This window comes from Halichoerus grypus, chromosome 14 (genome assembly GCF_964656455.1).
Source record: "Halichoerus grypus chromosome 14, mHalGry1.hap1.1, whole genome shotgun sequence".
NCBI classification, from domain to species: domain Eukaryota; kingdom Metazoa; phylum Chordata; class Mammalia; order Carnivora; family Phocidae; genus Halichoerus; species Halichoerus grypus.
The window spans coordinates 83,685,388-83,707,629 of record NC_135725.1 but is presented as its reverse complement, the minus strand read 5'-3'; the positions used below and the strand labels follow the sequence as shown (position 1 = coordinate 83,707,629).

Sequence of the window (22,242 nt, the reverse complement as noted above, 5' to 3'; positions counted from 1 at the left end):
CTGAACCTAGATACAAGCCCTCCTAATATGTCCCATCCCCTTAATGCATCAGTGACTGCCCAGTGTCCTCTGGGACCCATATGGAGAGACAGATGCAGTCCAACTTTGGCTCCCAGCTGGAATAATCTGGTTTATCAGGACTGGTTCTTTTCACCTAGCTCAAGCACTTTCATGCCCTCCAAGCTCTGGTATTGCTCTCACTACCATCACTGAGGCTGCTTCTCAGGGTCTCAGTAGATGTCTTGTAGTTTGATGGCGTCTTTTGTCTTTACATGTCTTATAAAATCTGAGATTTCAGTGTTCTAAAGATCCCTAAGAGAAAAGGTTTGTTTTGTTACATGTAATTGAATAAAGAAAGACTGCCCCTCTAAGTATACAAATAGAAGTTTGTTAAGACCAATCACTCAACTTCTGTACCAGTTAAATGTTTCTTGTTTTCCCTCCAAGTCCTATGTGCTGGCTGGCTTCCAATTCTAAATGCCTCCTGTATTTATGATCAGAGCAGCTCAAGGTTTCTTCACAGGCTGCTGGAACAAAGAGTCATGCAGGTTTGAGTCAGACAGACTTGAGAGAAAATGTCCTCCCAGGCTTTCTATAGGAACAAGAAATAAAAATTTATCTGGCCCTTACTCCTTCCTATTCATTCTCATTCTGTGCTGAGTTTAGCCAGTTAGGCTTCAACTCTGGGTTAAACACTTTATAGAAGATGTATTTATTCACTCCCTTTATGGTATGGTAGCTAGAGCCATGGACTGAATACTTGGGTACTTTGGCCTCTTCCTCAAACTCCTCCTGACCCATGGGCATACAGTGTGATCTTGGGCAAGTCAGTTCACTTGTCTGACTAAAATTTCTTCTTATTTCTTCTGTAGGCTTGGGAATATCTTTCTTACTAAGAAAATCCATGTGAAGTTTCATGGACAGTGCTTAATAAGTGAACATTTGTTTATTTCTCCAACATGCATTCTTTGAGTACTTTTTTCTGGATTCTGTCATAGCCTTAGGTCTGATAGAGGATATTTTTATGATACATTACCATAAGTGCTATAAAAATAACAATAATGATGGTGAAGATATCATTGTCAACTTTCCATAATTGTTGCTATGTGTTAAGGCCTTTTCTAACCATGTGATAATGTATTAACTAATTTAATCCTCACAACAATCCCATGAGATGGATACTATTATTTTCCCTACCACACAAATAATTTTTGTTCAGATTTTGAATTTAAGTTCAAATAGTTAAATGACTTGCCTAAGATTGTACAACTAGAAAGTAGCAGAGCCTGTATTGGAACAAAGGTGGTCTGACTCTAGAATTCATCCTTTTAATCACTGTGCTATTCTGCCTATCTCAGAATACACAGAATTAGAAGTGGATAGAAGAAGGACCTAAAATTTTGTCTAGGTAGTGATAGAAGGATTCACAAAGAAGGTGACATTTGAATTGGGTCTTAGAAGGCAAGTAGGAGTTTGTTCTTGAAGAGTGGTGTTTCAGGGGTAGGAAAGAATAGACTCAAAGAGAAAGAGTGGTGAAGAACGTGAAGAACGTGAAGGCTTTGTGGCTTGAGAGGAGGGTAAATGGACAAGAGGAAGGCCATAGTGAGCTATGGTGCTGGGAAACAAGCAACTGAGCTGTCCTAAGGTTAGTGAGAGACTCTGGAGTATGGAGGTGGAGGAGAGGGAATCTGGATGTCTCTCTAGAGAGTTCTGGGAATCCTTGTGAGGTTTAAATAAATTCTTGGTCCTAATGAAGGAACAGAGGATATCCTGAGCACCCAATCTAACGTGTCAATTCCTTGTCAAAGATATCAGAGGAAGAGATCGAAAGGATCATGTCTGGGCAGGAATTTGAGGAAGAGGCCAATCACTGGAGCAACCATGGTGACAGCGACCACAGTTCCCCTGGGAACAGGGCTTCAGAGAGCAACCAGCCCTCACCAGGCTCCACACTGTCCTCCAGGTGAGCTTCAAGGCAAACCCAGCATCATCTAGGGACCACCCAAAGAGTAGACCCACAAGGAACGTCTGGGCTGGGTATTCCTGCCAGTCTGTCTCAGCCATTGTACTCTTGTTCCCTCAGTCTTTGGGGTAGGGGCTAGGATGACACAAAGCAGCATTTCACAGCCTACTTTTTGCTAAAGACCTTGAAAATGTCAGCAGTCTCTTCTGCAGGCTAATAAAGTGATATAGCTGCTGTCTGTGCCCATATGTTCTTTACCTAACAGAATACCATTTTTAAATGTAGCTCTTTTCTCATATTTAATATCACAGAAATAAAACAAACCACATTGACTATATTGAATTAAGTTCTCATTTCTCTGTCTCAGCAAGAGTGAAGATTTTCACTTTATAAATTTTAAGAAACTGAAAAATTTTAAGCTAATTAAATTTGCTGCTGTCATGGAATACCAACTGGGAGACTCTTGGTTCAAGAATGTTACCTTAAGTTAGTCGTTAGGTGTAAAATGTAGCCGTCAGCTACCAGGGTAGATTTCCTTTTTGCAGAAATCTTTCTTATAGGAAAGGGATTGATGAACTTTTTCTATAAAAGCCAGATAATAAATATTTTAGGCTTTGCAGGCCACACAGTCTGGGTCTCAAATACTCAGCCCTACCATTATAGTGCAAAAGCAGCCAGAGACTATGTAAATGAATGAATGTGGCTGTGTTCCATTAAAATTTCATTTACCAAATGGGCCATAGGCTATAGTTTGTCAACTCCGGTTACAGGAAATGCATCTAGGTAAAGCCAGAGGATTTTTGTTGTAGGTGACAGAATGGTTAGATTTCTCCAGGAAAGGGAAGAAGATAAGAATCTGCCTTTCTCTTGGTATTTTATTATACCTTTTATTCGTTTGATTGTTCCTTTTTTGTTACTTCCTTTAAATGTTTAGGGAGTTCTTGCCAGATTCCTTGCCAGATTCCATGTCAGAAACCTTGCTAGGTGCTGGATTTGTTTTATGGCCTGGCAAGGCCCTTAGCCTGTCTATGCCTTAGTTTTCCTAGCAGTAAAAAAATACATACCCCCACCTTTGTGGATCATAGTCTGTGAGTATCCATTAAAATCTCTTCAAATGTGACACCTATATAAAGAATTTATTCAACCACTCTTTATTTAGTACCTATTTTGCCAGGTCCTGGGTGTCCAATGATAAATCACACATACAGACACCTGCAGAGAGTCCCTGTCTAGTGGGGGAGACATGCATGTAACCATTAATTATGTCCCTGATGAGGACAGACTGCATGGCCAAAAAACACCTTAGCCATCTTGAGCAGGCAGTAGACCTGCCATGGTTCTGCTTGACATGAGACTTTTCTCTTCAGTAGGTCTGTGGAACTAAATGGATTCATGGCATTCAGGGAGCAGTACATGGGGATGTCTGTGCCTCCACACTATCAATACATACCGCACCTTTTTAGCTATTCCGCCCACTCGCCACTCCTGCCCCCACAAGCTCGCAGCCTGGATCCCCAGTCATACAGTCTGATTCACCAGCTGGTGTCAGCCGAGGACCTGGAGCCACTGGGCACACCCATGTTGATTGAAGATGGGTGAGTGCCCCATTTAGCCCTTGCAACTTCAAAATGATCCCTGCCCCACACCCACCTTCATCCCTGGCTACTAATACCCTAGGCTTTGGAATGAGTCAGGGGGGTATTGAGTAATGACTCAAGCATCAGAGGACAAAATCTGTATTTATCTTTGAAGTCAGCGGTCCCTTGTTTTTCTCTTGAGCATCTTTTTTCCGAGTTGGGACTGTTTATCAATCCTTATGGAATTGGGATTAAAGGACTTTTGTTTCTGCTTGGGCCTAGGTAAGCCAGGCCCTGAGGTGGTCTGAGTGCTTCTCTGGCTCTGAGCCAGAGATGAGCTGTAATTCTGGGAATAATTATACATCAAGTCCAGGCTCATTAACAAGGCATTCAAGGCACTAACTGGTTGTGGACTGTCTGCATCCCTAGCCAGTGTGCCCATTGGTAGCCTGGTGCCACGTGCGCTGTGTGCAGACCTGAGTGGGTGGAAGGAATACTCTTGTCAATCCTCTGTCAGCTCTACTAACTAGATACTATTTCAGCCTTTAGGCCCACCAGTTGCTGCACCCATTACTCCTTTGGCCTGAGGTATAGGCTGTTTGTTATCAAGCTTAGACCCCCTAGGATATATCTATCCTGAGATTTCTTAAGCTAGTCTCCAATATCAGAAGAGGAAATTCAAAGATCTGCTTATAAGAAGGCCACACAAAATCTTTATAAACCTGGGTGTGGGGGTGTGGAGATGAGTCATGCCAAGGGGCCTTGAGGGAAAGAAAACTGGGACCCTGTCTCATCCAGCCCAGAGATGAGAAATGCCCTGTTCCTTCCATTCAGCAGTAGCTTACAGGGGCTGAGCAACTTTAGTTTCTGAAGTCTCACCACCAGGGGGTGCAATGAGAGCAGGAAAATCTTCTGAACATGCTCTCTTCTCTTTCAGTCATATGGCCTCTGACTCATTTCTGTGCCAGTCCCTGTATTGGGTGGGCACCAGATCCGCCCTACAGGAGCTCTCGTTGCCAAAACTAGTGCAGGAGTGATGGAATTTTCTCTAACACATGGAACACTAGTGGACACCAACATTAAAAGTCATATTCCCTAATAAATTGCACAAATTTCCAAGCCTCCTTTCCTTTCTACAGCCTTTTCTCACCAAACCCACCTCTCCAGCCCTGAGCTTGCTGCTGGCCCCAGTCCTGCCCCTTTATCATTAGACTCAATTGAATGGAGCTGGAGACCCATGATCAAGGGCAAGGAACCCACTGCTAGAGACCCTTTTTACTCTTAGGAGTACCCTTTCCCTCTGCCCCCCCCATCCTCCCTCTCTGGCCACTGGAAGTGATTTTTCACTGTCCCTACCCCCAGGTATGCTGTGACTCAGGCAGAGCTGTTTGCCCTGCTTTGCCGCCTGGCTGATGAGCTGCTCTTTAGGCAGATTGCCTGGATCAAGAAACTGCCTTTCTTCTGCGAGCTCTCAATCAAGGATTACACGTGCCTCCTGAGCTCTACCTGGCAGGAATTAATCCTGCTGTCCTCCCTCACCGTTTATAGCAAACAGATCTTTGGGGAGCTGGCTGATGTCACTGCCAAGTACTCACCCTCTGATGAAGAACTACACAGGTAAGGGTTGTTGGCTGGGGAGGAAGTCCCAAGCAACCAAACCACCGTCATCCCTGCAAAGTGGGGATGGAGTGCCCCCACTGACCCTCTAGAGGATAGGAATTAAAGCCACACACAGGGCTGGTTTTGAATCCGTAACTCTGCCACTGACTAGCTTTGTAACGATAGTTAAGTCTCTGATTCCTACGTTCTGAATTTATAAAATGGGATAGATAATACCTGTACCTCCCCAACAAGGTAGTTGTGAAAAATAAATGATACTGTGCAGCGAGCCTTAGCAGAGTGCTACACTATTATTATTTTTTAATCACATCTGGATTACTGAGATAAGAGAATGTATCTGGGCAAAACAAAAACCTAAACTCTAAACTTCATCTATAAAGTGAGAGGCTCTGAGTTATAGTTTACGATTCAAGGACAAGCTCTAGAAGTCACAGTGTACCTACTGTATGCCGGGCACTGGGCTTGGTATTTCATGTTACTGTCTTACTCTTTTCTCATAGCCTCTAGCATTATAGATGTTGTTACGCCTATTTTATGGATAAGAAAACTGAAGTTCAAAGAGATCCGCCCTTTAATGTTTTGGGTTTGAACACAGAGCCTTGATTTGAACCTATGGCTGCCCAGTGTCAAAGCTTAGGCTCCTTGACTGCATCTGAGATGCACTGAGGTGGTAAGAGCATGGGGCTAAGAGACCGAGCCGCTCTCTTCAGTGTTTTCTGGCGTAACTTCTCGTCCTACTTAGCCAGGATCCTAATCTCCCTGTCTAGCACAGATCTTTCTCTCACTCACTTTGGTTTTTTCTGTTAAGATTTTATTTATTTATTTGACAGAGAGAGATACAGTGAGAGAGGGAACACAAGCAGGGGGAGTGGAAGAGGGAGAAGCAGGCTTCCTGCGGAGCAGGGAGCCCGATGTGGGGCTCGATCCCAGGACCCTGGGACCATGACCTGAGCCGAAGGCAGACGCTTAACCGACTGAGCCACCCAGGCGCCCCTCACTCACTTTGAAGACCTAGAGCACATGGTGACAACCCCAAAATCAGGACAAGTGATCTGTTGATACACCTTTTCTGGCTTACTAATTTATCGTGTGAAAAATAAAGCTTAAATCACATTTAAATAGACATTTCAGTAATTCACCTTTATTGAACATTTTTTAAAAATGGAAGTCCTGGGATTCCAGAACACCAAGAAAGAGGGGAGAAGAGGTACCCCATCAATGAAAACTGGAGGAGATGGGGTATTAGCCCCCACAATTCTCTACACAGGACCAAAGTGCCTCTCCTCTGTCACCCAATTGCCATGGAATAAAGACAGGCTAAGTGTTAGGCTGAGGCTGAAAGTAAAGCTCCAAGACCCTCAGGGGCCCTTTGCACAGCTGACGGAGGGAGGAGTCTAGATGCTGACACTCTCCCCTGGTTTTCTAATATTTCCTTTTCAGTGATGCTTACTGGCTTCAGAGTTTTGAACCCAGCTGACACTTTGTCCTGTAAACAGAGCTATCTGATTTTGCAGATGACCGAACCCCCTGTTTGAGCCTCTAATTCATTGTTTCCATCAAATTCCTATCTCCAGCTCCTTCATTCTGGGCCAACTGAGTGCTTGAATCGCAGTCTGCAGGTTTTAATATTGTCAGGGTTTGCAGAGCTGGCCCAGTGAGTCTGGCTTCTTTATTCGCCTGGAATCCACCAGTGCAGCCTGGGGCTGTCTACAAAGTCGACCTATGGGCTCTAGTCCCTATAGAATGATGGCTTTTCCCAGGCCCTCTGCAGGTAGGCAGGGATCATTGGCCATGCAGGGTTCTTTGTGGCTTTGAGCTTCATAAAGCACCCCATCCCACTGTATCCAGCCCCTTGAGCCCCAAGAGCAAGGCAGAGGCTAGTAAATTAGTGAGGGAATGTTTATTTCTAGGAAGTCTCCTTACCTAGGAGAATGTAGAGCTGCACTGTCCAGTATACTAACTGCTAGCCTCAGGTGACTTTTTAAATTTAAGTTAATTAAAATTAAATAAAATTAAAAATTCAGTCCTCATTTGCACTAGCCACATTCCACATGCTCACTAGCCACATGTGCTTAGTGGGTACTGTATTGGACAGTGCAGATATAGGACATCTCCATCATCTCAGAAAGTTCTGTTGAACAATGCTGATTCTAGAACATGTATTAGTTCTGAGGATAAGAAATAGATGTATTGTCAGGACTTACTGCTCCATGCAAGAAGCATATGGAATCCTTCCATGGGAAAAACGAGTTAAACTTCAACACGTTAGTTCTGATTCCATGCCCATGTACCTAGGACCCTGTTGTGTGTGTCAGAGGGAGGGGAGTTGGGATTGAGATGGTGCAGACATGGTTTCTGACTCTGAGGTGAGAGCCCCTATTCTTGGCTTAGGGGATTGGGAGACAAATAGAAACAGATAACAATCTATAAATCAGGTGGATACTGATGGAGATCGAGGGGTATATGAGGGACTGTGTAAGCACAGCCAAGGGAGTAAGTACCTCTACTTGCATAATCCAGTAATGCTTGCCAGAGGATAAGACATTTGAGCTGCAACAATGAATCATGGAACACTACATCAAAAACTAATGATGTAATGTATGGTGATTAACATAACAATAAAAATTAAAAAAAAAAGACATTTGAGCTGCATCTTGAAGTGGGTTTTTCTAGGTAGATTATAGAGAATAGGAGGAAGGCAGGAGATAAAGTCCTAGAAGTTAGAGATCCTGGGTGGTTGGTTTGTGCAGGGAACCAAAAGCAATCCCATGGATTAGGGTATAGAGAGAATTTATCTGAGAGACAGAAATGAGGGGAGAAATGACTGGAGAAAAAGATACAAAAAGGCAGATCATAAGGTGTTCAAATGCCAGTCTAGGGGCACCTGGGTGGCTCAGTAGGTTAAGCGCCCGACTCTTGATTTCAGCTCTGGTCATGGCCTCAGGGTCCTGGGATTGAGCCCCACATTGGGCTCCCCACTCAGCAGGGAATCTGCTTGTCTCCCTCTCCCCCTGCTCACACGCGCACTCTCTCTCTCTAAAGGAAATAAATAAATCTTAAAAAAAAAGATTCATTAAATGCCTATCAAAAGAATTTGGGTTATATTATGTAAATACTATTAAATCATGAGATGTTTTTATGTGGAGCAATTACATGGTCGGGTGTCATTTTAGAAAGATCCCTGTGGCTGTAAAGCTCAAGATGGATTGGCATGGACGACACTAGAGGATGGTGGCTGGGTAGGAGGTTTTTCCATAACCCAGGTAAAAGAAAACAAGGCCTGGACAAGAGAGCAGTGTCTGTGGGAATAGAGAGGGCTGCACAGAGTTACGAGATAACAAGGAGGTATAGTCAGTGGGACTTCAGTGAGGCAGAAGTTGGGGATGCTGCCAGGCAGGTGAGTGCCAATTCTCTTAGCCAAGATAATGGAGCCTGAGAAGAACAGGCTAAGCAATGAGCCACTCTGAGTTTGGTTTGGAGTCTGTTGAGCCTGATCAGGCATGAGCCTGAGAGCTCAAGAGGTCGGAGGAAAAGGAAGTATGAGAACCTCTGGAATCAGGTACATCAGAGTAAAGCATTCCTTACCCTGCTAAAAACTGGGGTGTGGAGTCCATAATTGGCCATAGCTCTTTTCTACCTTGCCTGCTCCTGCATTACTCCTACTCCCCCAAAATGCCTTTACTATTTCACGACTCTTGAGTGCAAGTGAGTTCCTGCTGTCATGAAAAGGCCTTTCCCTGATGATACATGACCACCTCCTTTTCTCTTCTCAAATATTGAATCAAATTTATGGTACCCATTTTCCTTAATCAGGCTGTTATCAGACAGTGAGCTGGGCGAATTTGATTTAAAGCAGATTGTAGCACCAGCCAGTGACTGCTCCTGGCCCTAATCAAGACTCCTTCACTCTCAAGAGAAGATGCCTTGCACTAGATGGGTTTTAATGGGCACTTCTATCTCATGAACACTAGCTCCATTTCTGCCAGATCTCTGGAAGGTTGCCTCCCAGCTTCTCTGCTCACACCCTAGCTGTAAGGTTCAAGAAACAATCTTTTCTTTTTGTTGTGATAACAGGAGCAATGATGATGATGCCATTAATAATGATAATAGCTAACAATTATGGACTGTTTATTGTGCCAAATTCCATCTCAAGTGCTTTACAAACATTTGGTTAGTCCTCACCACCACCCCAAGCAACTGCACTGATGTTATCCTTGTTCCACAGATGAGGAGCATGAGGTTCAGAGAGGTGAAAAAACTCAAGGCTACAAACCTAGAAAGAGATGAAGTTGAGATTATCACCTAGATCTGTTGTGCTCCAAAGCCCAGAATCCTTACTATTACCCTCTACTAAATTATTTAGCCTTCTAAAAAGTTCAACTTTTCTGGAATGTGTCCTAGAGTTGCAGTCTTACTTTCAATCTTGGAGTGTTTACATGGGTGCTGAGATGACAATTCCTTTAAAGCCGATGACTGCTCCTGGGGGTAGGTGCACTTAGCTGAATGAAAAAGAGACGACTGGGCCTCTCAGCCCCCTTAATGGGACATAACTTACATAGTGTCAGCTTCAATTGCTGACTGAATGGTCCAGTGGTTTGGGGGATCCTGGCAGGAATGTTTTCTTTGTCCCAGCATGCTTGTGTAATGGGAACCTCGAAGAAGAATGGGTGTGTTTGTCCAACTCTCTGGTTTTAAATGCTGATAATTTGCAGACAGGGAATACAGGGGCGTTAGAACTGTGGAGTGGGCAGATGTGGAGGAGGCACGGCTGCAGGAGAAAGCAGGCCCATGGAACAGAGAACAATTTGTTTATCAAGGGGTGGGATGCGGGGTGTGGAGGAAAGCTTTGCAGTCGGGCTGTGGAGACTGAGTGGGGGCACTGGGCTGGCTGCCAGCCCCCCACCACCACCACCACCACTGCCAGGGATCCATGATGGTTGCCCGTCCTAGGAAATGTGGGAAAGAAGGTACGTGCTGTCCCCAAGAGAAAGGGCAGGTTTGGGACATACGCTCACGCCAGGCACTTGGGAGCTCCTTTGTGCCCCTCACATCAAGACTCAGCCAGCAGTAAGTTCACCACTGCCGGCTGGGGGTCTGGCTGATAAGCACACACCTGCAGGTTCTGCGGTGCCAGAGGGAGCACTTGGGGCCAGCGGCTGCTGATTAAGGGAGAGAACGTTATCTTTGTTTGCTACACTGCTCGGCCACAGACAGATGCTGGCATTGCCGCTCTGCCTGCGTCCTCCTTTCTGATGCTGTACCCCATTTCCTCCCCACACCACCCCTCCAGGCAGATACTAGAGGGAATTCTCAGTCAAGACCTCTTTCCTCTCAAGAACAGAAGTAGCCATCAGAGTCCTGTGATGAGTGCTCTTCACTCCCAGGCCCACTGCCTCCCGCATGTCTCAGCATCGTGGAGGCACCGTAGCAAACCCGACACCCGACTGAGTTGGGCCCTGGGCTGAGTCGCTGTGGGAACACAGAGCTCCTGAGGTCCCCTGTGGTGGCATGAGGTAGCCTTTCCCAGTTACCAGTTAAGAACAAGATAGGGAGTAGACACTGTAGTGCTGAGAAAGCGAGAGGCTTGGAATTAGAAGACTTGGGTTTAAACTCTGGCCCCACCCCACCGCCACTTATTTGCTATGCAGCTTTGGGGTAGGCAAGATGCTCTTCTTTTGCTTCCTCATCCCTAATGTGCAGTGATCTTACTTATCTCACAGGTTGCCAGGAAGGTAAAATGTAAGAATGCAGTAGGGGCACAGTAAATAACCTCCCTGAGCTTTGTTTCCGCATGTGAACGAAGAGGGCTATAATACCAATTTTGTAGATTTATTGGGAGTATCCTGTGAAATAATACGTGTAGAATATTTAACAAAGTAACTGGCAAGTAGCAAACACTCAACAAAGGATAGAATGGTAGATAAGGTTAGTATAGTAGTTATTCAGTATAAATTTGTCTATCAGCCAGTTTGGGGAAGTATTAATAAAGTTGTAAAAGCCATTGAGCCAGGTACAGAGAGAAATTGAGTCAGCCCTCATTGTTCACATCAGCGAGTGGAGGAAAGAAGCCCCAGGCCGTGATGGGGCTTTGAGGCAAAGGGGTCAGGCTGTAGCGATGGCTAGCTGCTCCTGTAGCTCCCCCTGGTGCTTGGGAAGTGCAGATGCCACAGATGCCTCTGGCCCCAGTCAGAGCCAGGCTTTCCCCCCAGGAAGAGAAAATGTGCTGCTTGCCCAGAGGCCAAGCCTTTGCAAAGCCTTCAGAGTCAACGTAGAAGGCAGTAGAGCCCAGACAGCAGCAGTCCGTCCCTAGGTGTTCAGGACCCTACCCAATAGGGACTTCTTGCCTGGCATAGGGCTGCAGTACTCGGCTCTGAACATGTCACCGGGAAGTAGTCCCAGAGCTGAGCATCTTCTCTCCTTGACTGAGCTGTATCTAAGGCCTATCTGGAACTCTCCTTAGTCCACTCCTAGAACGGGGCTGAGCCTGACCCCAGCTATTATAAACGCTTGCTTCCCCATTGAGCTTTTTAAAGCCTTCTTGGTTTGGTGGTATCTCCACCTCTGGTATGGAGGTATTCCCCACTGTGACCCAGAGTATTAGTCCCCTAACCTGGGGCTCCTTTTTCTGAAACTTGGTTCTTTCCCCAAGGAGCTTACTTCTAATCCAAAGAAAGAAGCATGGTCCGCATTGAGTCTTATCTGCTACAGTATGATAATGCCCTTAGATATCGGGAAAACCAAGGGCTTGGGAAGTTAGCCTAGGTTCCAAGTTCTAGCTCTGCCACCAACTAGCTCTGTGCTTGTGGACCAGTCCCCTCTGCTCTTTAAACTTCAGTTTCTCATCTATACAGTGGTAATGATAATCTCACATAGCCCATAGAGCTGAGAAAATTAAATGAGAAAATGCACATAAAGTGCCCAGCACGGAGACTGGCATGGCATGGAGGTTCAGTTAATGTTTCCCTTCCTCCCTAGCTAAAGTCAGGGATGCCAGTAAAATTTCTCATTGTGCATAACCTCAGCCCTGCTGGAAACAGTAAACCTAAAAAATACAATCACCAGCTTTTCCTTCACCATGGCAGAGGCTCCGAGTCACCATGGCAGCTGACATTGATACTGGAGGCTGCATCTCAACAATAGCAGTATCTTAATAATGTCATATTTTTCCACATTTACATTTCAGACCGCCTTTGGCCCTTGTTACCCCAAGCAGGCAAGCATTACTATTTTACAAAAGAGAACCTCAAAGCTTAGAGGGGTCAAATGATTTTCCCAAGGTCTTACAGCTTTCATATGTTGGAGCTGGATTTGAACTTAGATTTGATTGACCCCACCTGACCTTAGAAAAAGCGGCTTGTGTGAGCTGCCTTGCCTCTAGATAAACCATGGATCTACCTGTCCTTCATAATGGTTCTGGATTCCATTTCCCCCAAGCTCAGCCTCTTTTCTATCTTAGATGCCTTAAAGAGCTGTAGGAGACCTCTGTCTCTTCCCTTCTTTCACCTCCACTGGTATCAGAGCCCACTCACACCTCTGTCTGTTCCCCAGATTTAGTGATGAAGGGATGGAGGTGATCGAGCGGCTCATCTACCTGTATCACAAGTTCCATCAGCTAAAGGTCAGCAATGAGGAGTATGCTTGCATGAAAGCAATTAACTTCTTAAATCAAGGTAAGTAGCTGGAGGTGAGAAAAGGGGATTTTTTTTTTTTTTTTTTTTTTGCCGGAGAGCAATTTCCCTCATGTTTCACACACCACCTCCCACCCCTTTGCCCTCAGGACTGTCGCACAGAATCTGTCACACCATGTGGGTACCAATCCTAGAAGGCCTATGCTGTCCTCAGCCTGCCCCTCTGTAGCGCAGGGCATGCTTTGGATTTTTTTCTTCAAACCTAAATGCCACAGTCTCTATAACTCATAGAGGAAGGAAGAGGATTCGCTTTGTTTAGTCAGTTTTAATGCATTTAAACACAGACACCAAGGACAGTACATGCGTCATTTAAAACATGTACCAAGTTTACCAGTGGCTGAAGAAGAGCAGGGTGACTGATGAAACTAGTGGAGATAAGACGTCTATGACAGGCTGGCAGTGGTTCTGACGGCTCTACAGGGCAGAGTGGGGGGTATACAAAAACTCACACAACGTGGGGCGCCTGGGTGGCTCAGTCATTAAGTGTCTGCCTTCGGCTCAGGTCATGATCCCAGGGTCCTGGGATCGAGCCCCGCATCGGGCTCCCTGCTCGGCGGGAAGCCTGCCTCTCCCTCTCCCACTCCCCCTGCTTGTGTTCCCTCTCTCACTATATCTCTCTGTCAAATAAATAAATAAAATATTAAAAAAAAAAAACACCTCACACAACATGTATTGAGCATGGCTTTTAATTAGAAGAGTGCTAGATGTGGTTTATGTGGAATATTACCTGCAAAGTGGTGCTTGGTAGCTGCTAGTTACTGGAGTATGGAGAATTTATATTCTCTTTTTTCCAAAGTAGCATATGAGTGCTCTGTTCTCACAGTAGAACTGGGGTATCTTGCTTCCTGTGACATTGAAATTGCTCTGTTACTATATTCAGTTTCCTAGTCCAGAGACTTCTGAGCCCCTCCTCTTTGAGTACTCTTCCTGCTGCTTCTCCACTATTCATTCATCTTCTCCATTCATTTATCTGCTGTTCCATGTGCCTCCCCTAGATTAGGCACTGTGTTGAACATTAAAGACATTAAATAAAATAGATCCCAGGTCCCTGGCTTCAAGATGTACACACTCTAATGGCACTTGACACATTACTGGAACCTCAGATTGGGGGGGAGCAGCAGCAGCTACTTGGAGGAGAAATCTGAGCTGGGCCTCAAAGGCTGGGTAAGATTTATATAGAGAATATTTATATTCTATTTTATATATAAATTATATAGATAAGTTATATTTATATTCTATGTATAAAAAGGAGTTGGTATGTGCATGTATATATATACACACATACATATGCATTATATATATACACATACACATTTATATATAAATAAATGAGAGAGAGAGAAATCTATATAGAAAAAAGCTAGAGTAGACAGCCCAGGTAGAATAGTATGAGCAAAAGCACATAGGAGACCATGTGTGAGTATGTGTAGGTATCAGCAAGCTTTCTGATTGGCTCCAGCAAAGGGCCAGTTTAAAGATACTGTGAAGGATACATTGTGAAAGGTAGGTTACTCAGTTGTTCAAGATCAACTGGTGCCTGTTTTGTGTCAAGCCCTGTGCTGGGAGCTGTGTAGGAAGTTGAGAAAGATACAGCCTACGCTCAAGTGTCTCAGTCTAGTGACTGTCCTTTATAATCTTTTTCCTTCTTTGTCTGATTTCTCTTCCCTTATCCAGAGTTTTGTTCCCCCATGATAGAAAGAGAAAAGATCTCCTGTTGTGACAATGTTGTATAACTTTTAATCGAAAGATGCACACATTCAAGGAGCTGGTGTTTCTTCCACAGTAGAAAGCCCCTCCTTTTCCTGTGTGTTTTTTTCACAGATATCAGGGGTCTGACCAGTGCCTCACAGCTGGAACAGTTGAACAAGCGATATTGGTACATTTGTCAGGATTTCACTGAATATAAATATACACATCAGCCGAACCGCTTTCCTGACCTCATGATGTGCTTACCTGAGATTCGCTATATTGCAGGTAACATTCTTGGTGCTGGGCTTCCAAACCTTCCTTGCTTCTCTTGGCTTGTGAAAGAAATGAGACAAGTAGTGTTTTCAGGATGCTCCTTCCAGGCTCATCACCAACTGCATAAAAGAACTACAACCATTGCCCTCAGAAAAGTTATATTATAATGAGAAGTTTGTGTTTTCTTTGTAGGGAAGAGAGTCTTAACATTTCCTGAGTGCCTGTCATGGGCAAGGTGCTTTGTGGCCTTATGTTGTTTAATCTCAGAACAAACTCTGCAAGGCTGGTTGTTGGTGATATTTATGGTCCTTCTATGGATGGGGAAACAGGCTCAGAGTTTCTCAAATTAACTTAATTTCCTGAATATATACTAAATATATACTTTAAAAGGGTGTATTTTATGCTATGTGAATTAATTATATCTCAATTTTTAAAATTAACTTCATTTCATAGAATTTCTTATAGATTTTTGGACATCATTCATTTAAAGCAATATCTTTAAAATAATTCTCAAGAATCCTGCCTTTGCAAAGGAAGTTTTGTTGTTACTGCTTTGTAGTCTTGACCCCCTTCTGAGCTTCTTGACATTTAAATAGGTCCGTTCCAGTATGAAATCCTGGGTTTTGTTGTTACTGTTATTTTAGTTTTTCTGGTAAAGATTCTTGTATATAGTAATCCAGCACATACTGAGGGAAAACTCAGAAATGTAACCTCTAAGATAAAACTGTTCCTGTCAAATTTAGCCACCCAATTTTGAAGGAAAAAATTTTCAGTCTGACAAAGGAATTTTTTTTTCTACTTTTTGGACCTAGATAGTCTTGCTGATCTGAACTGGACCTAAAATATTGGAATTCTAGGGGTGCTTTGATAGTTTATGGCTCAGCCTTTCCAAATCTATGTTTTACGGAATAAGATATTAATCAGATGCTCTCTGAAATAAAGGGAAGTCAGTAGTTAATACCCCACTCTCCCCCCACAGAGCTGGATTCTCAACTCTGGCAACATTTTGAATCACCTGGGAAGCTTTTAAAAAATATCTGTGCTTGGATTGCACCTGCAGAGATTCTGATTTAATTGGTATGGAGTGGGGCCTGGGCATCAGTATTTTTTTGAAACTCCCCAGATGACTCTAAGGTACTGGCAGGGAGAAGAACGACAGCCTCAGATATTTACAAAGTATATTAGCACACTGAATGCTCTGAGAAACCTTCCAATAAAGAAACCTGTATACGTTTCTTAACCCCAAATTTCTCAAATTTATTTGCCCCTGTGACCACCACCTCCTTTTTTTCCCAGTACTTTTATTAATCCATTATACTATTCTAAAGAACAGAATGCTAGAGAATCTACCAGGAAAAAAAAATAAGATATGTTTCTCAGGGTATTTTAGCTCAAAGAGAACATCTAGGAATACCTTTCAGTGTAAGTTTCCTCATCTATAAAATGGAGATAACAAGTAATATCTATTACATGGAAATACTGTGAGAATTAGATAATGCATTTAAACACTTAGCACAGAGTAAGCAGATGATAGCAATGATTATAACCTGAATCATTACTGGACTCTCTAGGGTACCAAAATGGGTCTGGGTATCAGGATGTTAGCACAGTTTTTCTGATACTCCTGTCTTTGTGATACTCCTGGCACTGTCTCGCTCTAGTCCCTCAAAAAGGCAACATTCTCCCTTCCCCAGCCTAAGGAGGCAGACAGCTCTTCCAGTACAGCCACTACTAACTCTTCTTTTCCTGCCTTGTTACCAGGAAAGATGGTGAATGTACCCCTGGAGCAGCTGCCCCTCCTCTTTAAGGTGGTACTGCATTCCTGCAAGACAAGTGTGGGCAAGGAATGACCTGTTCCCAGCGCCCCTCCTCAGGCCAACCACAGCGCCTTGGGTGGGCAGGACAGGCTCCAGAAGAAAGAGCCAGAGAGACCAAGATGGAGGCTGTGGAGCAGTGTTTCCAGTTGCCTCCATAGCAAGAAGAGTTTTTGTTTGTTTGTCTGTTTTTTTAACCTCATTTTTCTATATATTTATTTCACGACAGAGTTGAATGTATGGCCTTCAACATGATGCACATGCTTTTGTGTGAATGCAGCCGATGCATTTCCTTGCAGTTTACAGAATGTGAAGATGTTTAATGTTATAGTGTTGTCATTGTTTAGAGATAGTTCTTTTGTATTTTGAGGGAGAGGGTGGGATGGGGCTGAGATGAATATTTCCATAATGTTGACAAAGACGACTACCTCAGTGGAAAGGGAGGGGTGTAACCATCCCTACTTTTTCCACATGTTCTCAGCAGACTCCTACATTAGTCTGTCAGAGAGCAAACTGCCTTTTTCTAGCCACAGAATTGCCAGGTAAAAGTAAAAGAGCACACCCATAAAGGGGCAAAGTGGTGTTGGGAGGTTTATTAAGCAAAGTGGGTGAAACATTGGAAACAGGGCAGGAGATGAGGATTTAGCCATCTCTTTTCTTTGGAAAGCATGATAGTTGAGGGAGTAGGGTACAGTGACCAAATCTATGTTAGATGTCCTCCCTTCAAACAACTCTTCAGGGAGAAGGGTTTCTGTTCTCACACCATGCTGTGGGCTCCCCCCACCCCCACCGTCCAAACCACCACTATTAGTTTCTGCCACTGTCAACTTTTTATCCATACATGGTCCTGGCAGTAAGTTAATTCTTGGGACTTGTCTACCAGCTCCCTTGGAGCTTGCAGCTACCTAGTGTCTTTACCTGGATCTACCAAGGTCTACCTTCCTGAGACTCCTTGCCTCTCTCCTATAAATTTGACTTCCTATTGGCCCTTTGAAAAAACAACTGAACAAAATGTCATGCTCTGAATCCTGGTGCCCACTACTGATTTATTCTCCTTTCACCTTGCTTTTTTCAAAGGTTAGTGGGACAAAGGCCAGACTGCTAAAAGAATAAACAATCTTCCTTTGCCTGTTCCTCCCCTCACCCCATCCTGTCTCATTCTCAGGACTGAATCCAAAACCAGCAGTCTTTCATACAGTGGGAAGGACCATTCACCCATCAGCTGAACAGAAGTTTTGCCCCTTCATTCTCCTCCCAAGTTCTCCTAATCTCTCCAAAATGAGACCAGGTTTCCTTAGAACAGAAAGCCCAAGTACCGGAGGAGTGGCCCACCTGCCCGTTAGATTATCAGTGGCCTGGCTGACAAAGGCCTGGAGGGCTGGAGTCCAAAGCACCTGGAAGGGGAGGGGGGCCTGAAACTACCTCATGTTGCTAAGGGCCTGGCTGCCCCCCTCTGCAGATACAGCCTGGACCTCCTATTCTTTCACTACCTACCCTACCTAGTTCTGGGAAGTATTCCTTACCCTCTTGGCTTTGGCCGGTGGCCACACCATGTCTATCTTAGAACTCTTTCAGGTGCTTTTCCTTTCTCTGCCTTACTGTAGCAGTTGTCCTTGCCCATACCCAGGTACCTCCCACAGCCAGTGCAGCAGACAGACCACCTTAGCTGGGTGCCTCCCTGGGTGGACTTGAGGGGCCGACAGCATTTTGTTTTGCCTGTTTAGTCAAAGGCCGTTTGCTCTCTTCCAGCCCGGCCTAGCAGATTTACCTAGTGGGCCACCACACTGTGTGCATACCAGGTAGTCTGTGTCGGCCTAGCAGATTTACCTAGTGGGCCACCGCACTGTGTGCATACCAGGTAGTCTGTGTCGGATTATAATTTTTTCTTTCCAGTGAAATGTTACGGGTACCAGCAGAGTGATGACTTTGTCCCTTGATGGGTCTAAAACTCAGAGCATTACTCCTTAATGCCATTTCCCCAGCTGCTCTGAGAAAGAAAAAAGAGACACGTTCCTCAGGAAAAGCTCCAACCAGAATGTTTTTCACATGTTGATGGGAAGATTTTTGTGTGTGTATATGTTTATTTCTAAGTTCACAATATTTTTGTTTCCCTGAATTTTTTATTTAACCAACCAGATCACATTCTTTGGCTACAGGTCAGACTCCGAGCTGCTTTCCTCAAGATAGGGGAGGAGACACATATCAGAGTCCCCTTTTCCAAGACTACTCCTGTGTGCAGTATCTTTCTTTGCTTAGACCTCCATCTGTCAGATTCTTATTATTTTTTGAAATTGCTTTTCTCTTAAATTAAGCATTTTCCTGGTTGTGTTGGGTATCAAAGGAAATTGTTCTCTGACAGGACAAGAACATGTCTCTCCAATAATGCAGCATTAAACAGAGCAAGTTGTTAATTTGTGGAGTGGGGGAAAGGTTCTGCAAGTTGCCATTGTACAAATCCATTTTTACAAATGTTCGCAGCAGATTCCACAGAACAAAGAGCCCATTCTTTGCCAAGAGCCCTGCAGAATCTCTGAGCCAAGTGGCCGTGTGTTCCAAGCCGGAGCCTGACCTGTGGACAGCCTTTAATGTCTTCTGCACCCAGTCCTTTTATGACGTGGGCTTTTTTTAAACAGGGTAAAGTGAATGTGTTGCATTGCAAACTCAGGTATTATGAGGAGAAGGTAGGAGTGTAGCTAGCAGTGTGGAGACATTAGGTCAGCCACTAGATGTATTTGTGAATTTGGTTTGAAGGACACAGAGAAAGGTTGGAGGGGGAGGTTTGGTGTGTTTGTTTTTTGCCTTTCTTCCCATAATGTTTGGTTAACAGGTAGCCTTTTTGCTAGTGGAAGAAGAAAAAAGTTGTGCACGTTGTCTCTAATTCCCCTCTCTTCTGTCCTCTCTCTGATCCCCTGCTACCAACAGCGCTCACTTTGAGTGAGAGTTTTTCCACCATAAAAATATAACCCTGAAAGCTGTGTGGTAAAGGAGAATCCTACCTCCTTGCACTGCATTGAAACACACAGGCTTTTCCTTTCCTTTCCCTTTAAATGTTTTCTTGACCCAAGACAAAAGTTTGGAATCTTGGAACTTCACCTACAACTTATGCTCTCTGGCTCCTTTGTAGAATTTTGGAGTCTTTTACAAGGTTCGGTGGTCTTGCCCTTAGTCTGAAGAAACTCCCCAGAACCTGTCTCAAAGCACTCCACCTGGCTCAGAGGACACCCAGCCCCATGCTTAACACATAATTGAGGTGGGAGAACCTCCAGGGATAGAAGGCAGCATGCAGGAACCTCCTTGTCTTGTTCCCCAGAACCAGAGGATGGATAGAGGGAATCTAAGGGTCTCTACAGTGTTGCTGACAGTCACCCGCTCCACATTGACCTGCCTCTCCCCAGCCACCCCTTTTCAGGGATGTGAGTACCTGCCATGGCCAATATGTTACCAGGTCCTTAAAACCGTGGGCTCTCTGAGCTGCCTTGCTCTGCTCCCCATTTCCTACCTTTGTTTATTCTTGATTTCCTGGGGAATGGGACAGATGGAGACAGATGGACAAACCCAGCATGGGCAACATCTAAGCCATGCCCAAGGTTGGCCAAAGTAAGGGGGCCCTGGCCTCCCAGGAGGGCAGGAAGTTGAGCAGTGGTTCCAAGTCTTTAGGTCTGGGCCCCTGGTCTATGTCTTTTTCCTTGTTGCTTTTTAAAATTTTGCAATTATTTTCAGAAATCCAGTCTTTTAGATTCAGCTCTTTTATTAAACTTTAAATTTTTCTTTATTGATTTTTTAAACAAACAAACAAAAAAAACTAAACAAAAACACCACTGCTCTTACTTTCCCCAGTTTAATCCATGAGAATCCCCTACATTCCCCTCTGCCTTTGCAGTTGATCATTCCTTCCTTTTTTCTCAGCTCGAAGCATCTATGGCCAGTGTCTGTGAAATGATGTTTTATCTGTGTCTCAGGATGAGAAACGGCAATCATTCCACCAGGTGCTGGAAACTGATTAGCCTCGAGGCAAGGGTTTCTAGGGCCACAGCTCAGGGATGTGTATTTAATTACAGGGTCCCCAGAAACCCCTCTCTTGGCTGCCACAAGCAGCAGCTTCTTTTTTGGGCTTGAGAACCGGACCTGGACTGTTTGCTCAGAGGCAGGAGCCCCAGAGAACATGCCGAGTCGAGGAGCACGCTGGGGCTTCCTTCTTGGCTAGACCTGGGCTACCTTGAAACTTGAAGACTTCTGGCTCTCCTGCGATATGAGCCACAGTGGCCCTGCCTCTACCAGCTCATAAAATGCCTGGTGGCTCTGCCCACTCCAGTGCCCGTCTGGCCTCTCTCTTCTGGGCCTGCAGCCCTAAATGGAGCACAGCCTGCTCAGGAGTCAGTTGCGGGCTCGAGGGGAAGATGTGCGTTAGGCCAGAGCTTGCTCCACGCCCAAGAAAAAAGTTGTGTTACTGGTGGAGCTAGTCTTCCAAATCCTGGAGCCAGCCCTGCCAGCCAAAGGATCATTTTTGCCCTTTGGTGACCACTTTTTTTTTTCTTTCTCTGAAATGTCTTATAATAGGTAATAATGTTGTTGACTCAAATTTCCATGAAAAATAAATAAATAAAACTACCTCTTGAGTGACATCCTGATCGATTCCTCTCTGAGGAATCCTGTGGGAAAAGAAAACTTTAGCTCCTGCTCTGTTTACATGTTTCTGTCGGGAAAGAAACTCTGCCTGCCCTGGGGTGTTGGTGTTTTTGTCTGTGTTGCCATCCCAGGCTTGCGATAGGGGCTTGTGGCTGCATTGTGATGTCTGGGCCATGTCTGGGGAGTCCCAGCCACCTGCCCAGCCATGGACTGGCCACCCCCTTGAAGAGGCCACCATTTCTTTCCTGTGAGCCAAGGCACAGGGAGCACCACCTCTCACAACCCCCCCTTCAGGGGCTGCGGTGGCACATGCATCACTGAGCATATCCTTGGGCTACCTACGCTAGGCCCGCTTGCACCCACAGTCCAGTGTAGGAATCGCGTAAATGGGATGTCTCTGAGCCCTTGTCCCCAAAGGGCCGGCCAAGGGCTGCCCGCCAGCCTGGCTCCATCAACCCTGCATGACCAAATAATAGTTGGTGGGCTCTGCAGGCTGCCCAGGCCCTCGGCTACCTCCCACCCTGCCAGCCGGCGAGGGATGGGCCCTTTGCTGTGAATTGACTACCTGTGGAAATGTGACCAAGTAGTGTGAAATGCATGTTTAGCGAATGTTAGGTACTGTATTTGAACCAATAAATGTGAATCCTTCTGCACATGTCCTCTGTCTGTGAAGCTTGTCTTGGGTTCTAGGGAGGGACAATGGGGTGTCCTAAGGAGCTGGCTGGTGTCTCCAGACCTGTTGGTCCTGCTTGTAGCTCACACCCACACCGTTCCTATTGCTGAGGGTCTGACAGAGGGCTCTCTCTCAGGGCTGCTTGAATCCGTGAACCAGTACTGAATAAGGTGTCTGCTCTGTGTGCCAGGTATCGTGTTGGGACTTTTCACAAACCTGAACCTCCTTGAACTTCAAAGATTATTACCTCTATTTTATTGAAGTGAGGTGAAGGGACTCATTCAAGGTCTCCCAGTTAGAAAGTTGCACAACTAGAGGA

General features: G+C 45.0%; 1 protein-coding gene across 4 annotated transcripts in view; it reads left to right on the top strand.

Annotated features, from left to right (window-relative positions):
* The window catches only part of NR6A1 (nuclear receptor subfamily 6 group A member 1), a 228,274-nt gene extending 206,369 nt beyond the window's left edge, over positions 1–21,905 (top strand). The window contains exons 5-11 of one of the 4 annotated variants that reach the window (XR_013443838.1): positions 1,809–1,963; positions 3,331–3,558; positions 4,903–5,157; positions 12,709–12,830; positions 14,670–14,822; positions 16,572–18,423; positions 18,483–21,905. Coding sequence is in view for 3 of the 4 variants with exons in the window: in XM_078061745.1 (XP_077917871.1) it covers positions 1,809–1,963; positions 3,331–3,558; positions 4,903–5,157; positions 12,709–12,830; positions 14,670–14,822; positions 16,572–16,660 (1,002 nt within the window). In the remaining variant the exon portion in view is untranslated. Of the gene's footprint in view, positions 1–1,808; positions 1,964–3,330; positions 3,559–4,902; positions 5,158–5,990; positions 6,284–12,708; positions 12,831–14,669; positions 14,823–16,571 lie in introns of those variants that run through there. The other 3 variants (XM_078061746.1, XM_078061745.1, XM_078061747.1) reach the window with 3 other exon arrangements.
* Positions 21,906–22,242: the final 337 nt, after the last annotated feature.